This window comes from Dipteris shenzhenensis, chromosome 20 (genome assembly GCF_047967505.1).
Source record: "Dipteris shenzhenensis isolate YYH24624 ecotype China chromosome 20, Dip_SZ_1.0, whole genome shotgun sequence".
NCBI lineage: Eukaryota > Viridiplantae > Streptophyta > Polypodiopsida > Gleicheniales > Dipteridaceae > Dipteris > Dipteris shenzhenensis.
The window spans coordinates 3,038,490-3,047,409 of record NC_141615.1 but is presented as its reverse complement, the minus strand read 5'-3'; the positions used below and the strand labels follow the sequence as shown (position 1 = coordinate 3,047,409).

The window sequence follows — 8,920 nt, the reverse complement described above, 5'->3', positions numbered from 1 at the left end:
GTTGTAGCCCATTCAACAATATTGCACTCTTCGTTGCACAATAGGCAGTCGATCCCAGGCTCTCCACTGCAGAATTTTTTATCAGTCACAAGGATGATTATGAGAACCCTATCTTTCTCATCAGCCAAAGGATAATTATAAGAGACCTATCAAAAGGATGATTGTAAAAGCCATATCTTTAGCAATGGATCCTAGCCACGAAAATGCGGATAAGCTCCAATCATTGGCAGGATCTCAGGTTGGCAAAAGCCCCAATACATCACAGGTAAGTTTGTGACTGTTAAGCTTAGGAATAAATTTTAGTACTTTGCTGTTATCTTACTTCAAACACATATGCATTCTAGGCCCAACGATTCAAGATGAAATGTTTTTTGTCCTTGTACATTGCTCAGCAAGAAGGGGATCCGTCAAGGACAGCACCTGATACACCGAAATTTCAATTGCAGCACTTACCATGCTTGTATTTCATGTAGTTATTTATCCTTGTACATGACTTGGCAAGAACAGACAATCCCTCAAAGAAGGGACCTGATACACTAAAATTCCAATTGCAGCGTTTACTATGCCTGAATCTCATATGGGTTTTTTCATAGTGCACTCCTGCCTAACATATGCTGATTTTTAAAAAAGACCATCATGCTAAACAAACTATAAGCTGCCACAGCACAAAATTTACTTTCAGTTGCATCACATCAAACCTATACTTTTCGAGGTCTTCAAATACAATGCATATAGTTGCTCTCACACCGCACATACATAAAAGCACGTGCTTACCTGCCTTTTGAAACCTCATCTAACAGTCAATCACCAATAGTCTCCACAAGAACAAATCCCATTTTTGAAGTGGTGGAACCGGGTAGCATCTCGCACGATGATTTCTCGCTTCATAAGTTTGCACATAAATTTGGTGGCAGTGTGACAATCAGCACACACCCGAAGGTTCTTGATCACTCTTAGCGGGGCCCGTGGGGGTAGGCTCATATGCCCCAAAGCCATGGCAAGCCTCTCACTATGGTGGAGAAGAGCATTTTCCTTTTGGTCCTCAGGGATATCCCGCAGCACGCAGCGTAGATCTGCCTCGTAACCAGCTTCTTTCATTTCCTTCAACATTTTCTGTAATTCCACCCGAATTTCCTTAGATTGTGGGTGTGACATGTCATCAACAAGAAATGTATAGACTTGGCCATTGATCTCAATGCGACTCCAGCCTGGCTCCTTCCTGAGACCCCTACTCTCCATCAGTTGTCTCACTTTTGCTTTGTCATCAAACCTGCCAGTACCATTGAATGTGTTTGCCAGCAAGATGGAAGAAGCAGCATTGCGTGGTTCCAACTCATGGACTTTTTGTACAGCACGGTTTGCTATTTCTATATTCCCATATGTTCTACTGGCACCAAGTAGAGACGTCCATACTGTGGCATTAGGCTGTAATGGCATCTTCTTGATGAAATCCTCTGCTTCTGCCAGATGTCCTGCTCGGCTAAGAACATCAACCATACAAGAATAATGCTCAGCCGTAGGTTTAAGGCCATGGTCTTGAGCCATGGTATGAAATAAGCGGCAGCCTTCATCCACTAGGCCCGCACGGCTGCATGCAGAAAGAACACTGAGAAAAGTAACATGATCCATTTCCACACCATCCTTGCACATTTGCTCAAATAGCTGTAGAGTCCCTCTGCAGTCACCATGTTGAGCATGCCCCGCAATCATTGCATTCCAAGCAACAACATCTCGTTCAGAAAGTGCATCAAATGCATCTTGAGCTTCTTTTAGGCTCCCACACTTGGCATACATGTCAACAAGAGTACTCCCAATACAAATATCTTCCTGAAGCCCACTCGCAATAACATCTGAATGGATCCGTTTGCCTTGCTCTAAAGCTGGAATACGAGCACACGCACTCAGTACATTGACAAACGTAAGCTTGTCAGGTATAACTTTATGAAGCTGCATATCTGAATAAAGTTTAAGAGCCTCCTCAGCATACCCATGGCGGGAACAGGCAGAAATCATTGTTGTCCATGTGACTACATCTCGTTCAGGTAAAAGATTGAAAACTTGCCGTGCATAGTCAATGCTTCCGCATTTGGCATACATGTCAACCAGCGCGCTGCCCAACACAACATCTAGGTCAAGTTTACTTTTACAAATTTGTGAATAAACCCGTTTGCCTTGTTCAAGAGCACCTAGATTTGCACAAGCCTTAACAGAGCTGATGAACGTTGCCTTGTCTGGGGTCACCGCTTCCACCAGCATTTGCCAAAAAAGTTTCAAGGCCTGCTCGTTATGCCCATGGTGGACATATCCTGCCAACATTGAATTCCATGAGACTATATCACGCTTTAACATTTTGTCAAATACCTCTCGTGCACCCTCTATGCTCCCACAGTTAACATACATTTCAATTAACGTGTTGCCAAGGAAAATATCTGATTCAAATCCATGTTTTACAATGTCCTTATGGATGCACTTCCCTTGTTCAAGTGATGCAACTAGCCCACAGGCATTAAGGGCACTGGCAAAAGTAACCTCATTCGGCAATACTTTCTCAAATTGCATTTGCTGAAAGAGTTTCAATGCTGCATCACCAAGCCTATGCTGTACATATGCGGAAATCATAGTAGTCCATGAGACAACATTCCGTGCAGGCATTCTCTGGAACACTTGTACAGCATCTAGTATGCTACCGCATTTGGCATACATGTCAACAAGGGTGCTGCCTACAAATACATCCGACTCAAGCCCACGATCAATAATGCCGGTATGAAACTCCTTGGCCTGGTCAAGCGATTTAAGGCCCGTGCATGCTTTCATCGCACAAGTAAAGGTAACGTTGTTAGGCTCCACTCCATCCTTCAGCATTTGCCGAAAAAGAGTTAAAGCTTCTTCGCAATTTCCATATTGAACGTAAGCAGATATCATCGTAGTCCACGAGACCACATCGCGTTCAGGCATTTTGTCGAAAACTTGACGGGCACCGGTCACACTCCCGCATTTAGCATAAAGCTTTAAAAGGTTGTTTCCTAGAAAGACATTTGAAGCCAGCCCAGATTCACTAATCAGGGCGTGAAGCTGGTTTCCAAAAGTCAAAGCTTTCCCGCTGACGCCCTGCAGGAAGAGAATACATATTATTGAAGAGAGAATAACAATATAGCGTAATGCCAAGGTATGATCAAGTGCTCATCAGGCGTCACCATTTGGAAAGTTTTGTTGCACCACTGTACGATATCTGAGAGCCAATCCCTCCAAAGCAGTTCTCTGCCACCTGCACGTCAGAAATGGCGTTTAAGTCTCTCTCTCTCTCTCTCTCTCTCTCTCTCTCTCTCTCTCTCTCTCTGTGTAAGAGTAGAGATAACCACACACCAGGCACGTCGAATGGTGCAGAAGACAAGACTCCTCCCTGAAGCACGGCCGATGGCAAGCCATACTCAGTGTGGCTGGATTCTCCAAAACCGATGTAGGCGCAGGTTGCTGAGGTTCGAGAGGAGTGAGTGTAGGGCGCAGGCGCGCAGGTGAAAGCAGGACGGAGCTTCCGCAACATGGTTGCTGCGCGCAGCTCGACTCACAAGCAACTCGAGGGTTTTGGGTTTTGGGGTAAAGGCTAAAGCCCTAGTCCTAAAATCTTTAACCTATTAACCACGGACAAAAAAAAAAAAAAGAGGATGATGGAGGAGAGAGGAGCTGCCACGTGTCAGGATTTCAAGCATTCTCCACATTCAAGGATTGCCAATTGGCAATTGCGACGATTGACGATTGAGCATTCAAGGATTGCGATTGACGATTGACGATTCAAAGATGTCCAGCCTACCACCTTTCTTCTTAACCATGCAAAACAGAACAAAATCAACCGCTGCAGCAACTCGCTCCACACACAGCGACTGCTACTCTTTGCTTCAGCCTACTCCCTCACAATCCCATTCCCAAGTCTGGCCGGTTTCCAGAACTAACGCTCCTGCAGTGCATCAAAATGTTCAGGTGAAGCCAAGTCCAATTTCATCCAATCTTCGTTCTTGATGCCGTGCTAAGAAGATTGTACTCTGCTTCCCCCCCGTGAAGAGTTTCACAGCCCAAACAATTGCTTCTAGATGATGCACAAGAAGATGATTTTCTGGCAACCTCTGGGGGCGACTTCGGCACAGTAGCGGAACATTAAGGAGATGATAAGCAAGAAAAATCAGTGGGCAATACATGGTGTTGGGCACCATGAGAGTGCTTACAAGTATCGGACCCTACCGGTCTCATGTAGATGGAAAGTCTAGATGCATCTAATGTTGCATACTATAGATGGCAAGTCTAAGTCTGCTCTTCCAATAGCTCACTTTGTTAGGAAGCACAACCATCCCAATGGCAGCAAGAAGTAACGTGAAACTTCTTGCTCATCCCAATTTCTGCCATTACAAAACTCACACAACCATGCAAGCAAATTCATTCCAATCCCCTTATGCATCACAGAGTGATGCTCAACTGCTCGAAGTATGTGGATTAGAGATAGATGTAAGGGGACTTCCTCTCCATATGATCAAAGCAAGGCCATTGCTATAGAGATGGTGATGAACACTTCCTCTCCCAACACACAATCGCAACAATGATGAGCACATTCTCACTTGAGTGAGAAGTGGCTCTTATGCCCCTAACCCACATCCATAAGGGATTAGCTAGATAAGTTAGTCGTTACCTAACATTTTAGTTATAACCCTGGTTAGCAAGCATAACGTTAGTCTTTATATTTTGCTTTATATATATATATATATATATACAAATAAATAAATAATCACATGCAACTATGATCTCTTTCTCTTTTTGCATGTTCTTCATAGTATAATAAATGATGTGCTAATTGTAATGTGCATCTAGGAAAAACTTATTGAATAACACTAGCTCAATTGAATATTGTCAACACGATTGAACACACAATATTACCAGGTAAGCTTCTTTGAATAATAGTATGCATCATATGATCAAGTCTAAATTTTATGCACCATACGTCAGTATTTTTACATAAAAATTACATATTTATATGTATTTTCAAATAAAAGATTTTTATATGATATGATTTTTATCTAATTTTATTTGAATTCTCACTAAATTTTTCATTGAACTCTAGGTTTTCAAGATGCTATTCAAAGTTAGAAAAGCAAAGTTTGAGAACAAAAAAGCTCAAGTGTCTCAATTACAACGAGCTTTGATACCAACGGAAAAGATAACTATAGTGTCCTTCTTACTTGCGTATTCTCTTAGATTAATAAATTATGATGATGCAGTTTGTAATTGCGTCAGCATATTTGTTATCATAAACTATTCCAAGTGCAAACAAATAACATTTCACATACATAACTATACAAAACAATTTGATTTACACATTGTTAATGATTCTTTCATACCAAATGGTTGGATGAAAATATCTAGCTATGTAGGAATGAGAGAAATTCAAATTTTATATAAAAAGTAAATATTAAATACTCTTTCAGTATCAAAAAAAATCTTTTATCAATCAACTTTCTTGAAATGAAAAGGTATTACATATACATTTGTGTATCACATGTGCGGCACATGTGCTCACATGTATGTATGCTATGAGAGAGCTCCCCTAATCAGTTGAATTGTGTTTGTTGAGTATAGAACAAAGACAACAAATTCAAAAGGATACAATAGATCTACATAGAACTCCCTTAATAAATTGAATTCATTTGTTGAGTAAATTACAGACACACACACACACACGCACACCTATGTAAGTAAGTATGTACGCACATCAATCTTCGCAAATTCTGCCACCCCAATCACACACAAAACAAGATCTAATTCTTTAATCAAGTTCTCAAATGACCATATAAAACGTGTTAAGATCAGACACCTCCAGCGTCCATCGCATCAATGCATTAGATATAGTCAACACCGTGAAATCACCTGCACCTATGACTCTTTCTCTTTTGGCATTATTGCAATTAAATTTACATGTTCTTCATAGTATAATGAATGATGTGCTGATTGTAATGTGCATCCAGGAAAAACTTATTGAATAACACTAGCTCAATTGAATATTCTCAGCATGATCGAACACACAATATTACCAGGTCTTATGCACAGTATGGAAGAAGAAATTGTGAAATCTACATATGAAGAAGATATTAAGCCCATTGAAGTAGAAAATCTCATGTCTGAAGATCTACCAAAAAAGGAAGCTGAACCTAAAAACAACAAAGAAGAAAGTGGAGCTAGGATTGTTAAGGCTTTTCTCCGATGTAGAAGGAAAGCAAGAAGCCCAGTTAGTCACAGATTGGGCTTCTTTGGGACAAACAAAAAAACCCCAATATTTTTTAAAATTTCTTAAAACAATGAATGCAACAAACTCTCATATCATGCAAGTTCAAAATATTGTATGCAATTTAGCATGTCATCAGACTAAGGACACTGGGAATGTCATGACTGCCCTTATCGAACAACAGTGAACACTGCAAGCTCACATTCATAAGCTTGACGTTGAGCTTACTTCTTTGAAAGTAGCATTAAATAAATTTAATGCACTCCTTATTAGAATGGGGAAAGCTCTATGAGAGGACAAAACAAGAAAATATGTTATCACAATGTTTGCACCTTTTGATATTTGGAATAAAAGTTTATTTTGCATTTTGAACAGTTCATCACTCTTTAAGTTTTCTCACATGTTGATACCTTGAACAATAAATTACAGTCATGCTCTCTTTTAAATTATCTTGATTCATATTCCTGAATATAGGTGAAAGAAATAAAAAATGTATTCAATGCATCCTCCAAGGAGGATTCCATCTCAGATAGTTGATCTTGAAACTTAAAGGAGAAGAAGACGAGTTTGACATTTGCTATCACGGCTAGATAACACCCGATCCTTACATCGTGAGCATGCTAGAAGAAGAAGAAGTTTGAAAAGACATAAATCTATGCTTGCTTTGGAAATGTGTAATTCAATGCAAGGAGAAATTGAACCTTAATATACAATCCATTCATTTATGACATTGGGTGATAAGTTGAGGGCCACTAGAAGATATCAACGTTTCCATGCTAGGAAAAGAGTCATGGCTAGAGCAAAGGTTCTTCAAACACAAAATACAACAGCAAGGAATGTATGTTCAAATACATATGTTGATCAAACTTATGTGCATGTTGAGGTGGATCACGCTGCGCATATAGAAATGCAAGATAATCAACATGGTCGTCAAGTTGGTATGAGTATTGATGTTAGAAACGTTCCACATTATGTTTTTGATCACAATAAAGGAGGCTTATTATCAATTCTACACGAACTACCTCAGTTGGAAGGCATACATCCTTCAATATGGCCTCTCATATATTCCAATATCTCCATACATCTTTTGGGTTCTATGTCTTATCAGTGTCACTTTTGCCATACTTACATCTAGAAGTGTGAGAAAAAAGATAGAACTCATGGCCAAGATACATACAATGCTCACATTAATGTTGAAATTTGTTCCACCATATCAGCTGTCAAATATCTTTATAAGTACATATACAAAGGTCATGATCGGGCAACAATAAGATTCTCAGATGTACGTAACAATGGTATTGAAACAACAGAGTAGGCTATTGATGAGATTGAGATTTATTTAGATGCACGTTATGTGTCTACCTCAGAGGCGTGTTGGAGAATCTATGAATTTGATCTACATGATGAGAAGCCTGATGTACAAAGGTTGCAAGTGCATGTGGAAGATGGGCAAATAGTTATGTTCAGAGATCATGGCAATATTGTTGATATTGTACATGCAAAAAATTCAAAGAAAAAAACTCTAACAGAATGGTTCACATGTAATAGAAATTATTTAGAAGCAAATGACACATTATATTGTGATTTACCACTAAGATGGGTATGGAACCAAGGCAAAATATGGACCAAAAGAAAAAGAGGAAACACTATAGGCCAAATGTATTTTGTAGCTCCATCTGCTGGTGAAAGATTTTATCTTTTTCTGCTACTCACAATTTGCAAAGGATGTAAGTCGTTTGGTGATCTACGCATGTACAATGGTACAATCTATCCTACATTCAAAGCCACTTGCATCACTAGAGGTATATTAGAAGATGATTCAGAATGGATTTCTTGCTTAGAAGATGCTTCCCTTATACAAAGTCCATTCCAAATGAGGTGCCTTTTTGTGATCTTACTACTCTTTTGTGAGCCTTCCAACCCAAAGTTTCTATGGGATACATTTAGGGAACAAATGATAGAGGATTTTATTTATTCTTTAACAAGGATTATAGGAACATCATATAATGATATTCAAAGCATGGCAGAAACGTAGGCTCTACTACACATAGAAGGGATTCTTCATGACAAGGGTAAAAGTTTGAATGATTTCAATGGAATGAATCAGCTTCATGAAAGAGGTCTCCAAGATATACAAGCAAATACACTACTTTTACAAGAGAAGGCTTTTGATCTAGTGCAACAAGCAATCATATCAGAATCCATGAAATTATCATTAACAGATAGTCAAAGAATCGCTTTCCAAACAATAATGCAAGCGGTCACGCATGATAAAGGTGGGGTTTTCTTCTTAGATGGTCTTGGTGGATCAGGAAAGACTTACTTATATAATTGCTTGCTTGCTCATATACGATCTAAAGGATTTGTTGTGCTTGCCACGACATCATCTAGAATAGCTTCCTTACTACTAGCAAATGGCCGTACTGTTCATAGTAGATTTAAAATACCTTTAAATCTAAACAATACTTCAACATGTAACATTCCAGTACATAGTCATCTCGCATAAGTATTAAGACATTGTAAGCTAATCATTTGGGATGAGGCTCCAATGTGTCATCGGCATGCCTTTGAAGCTTTAGACAAAACTTTGCAAGATGTTCAATTTAATAATAAACCATTTGGCGAAAAAGTGATTCTATTGGGAGGTGATTTTAGACA

General features: G+C 39.3%; 1 protein-coding gene across 1 annotated transcript; it reads right to left on the bottom strand.

Moving 5' to 3' along the window:
• Positions 1–303: 303 nt before the first annotated feature.
• On the bottom strand, positions 304–3,616 carry LOC147889131 (pentatricopeptide repeat-containing protein CRR2, chloroplastic-like). The gene is made up of 3 exons (XM_087391576.1): positions 3,364–3,616; positions 3,195–3,265; positions 304–3,108 (listed from the first exon to the last, which is right to left on the bottom strand). Exons 1-3 carry the CDS (start codon positions 3,539–3,541, stop codon positions 805–807), a joined length of 2,553 nt encoding a protein of 850 aa, XP_087247702.1. The 5' UTR covers positions 3,542–3,616; the 3' UTR covers positions 304–804.
• Positions 3,617–8,920: the final 5,304 nt, after the last annotated feature.

Coding starts and splice junctions, on each gene's coding strand:
- LOC147889131 (XM_087391576.1), bottom strand. CDS start 3,541: ATGTTGCGGAAGCTCCGTCCTGCTTTCACCTGCGCGCCTGCGCCCTAC. Junction 3,266..3,363: donor TGCACCATTCGACGTGCCTG/GTGTGTGGTTAT, acceptor TCTGACGTGCAG/GTGGCAGAGAACTGCTTTGG. Junction 3,109..3,194: donor GCAACAAAACTTTCCAAATG/GTGACGCCTGAT, acceptor CTCTTCCTGCAG/GGCGTCAGCGGGAAAGCTTT.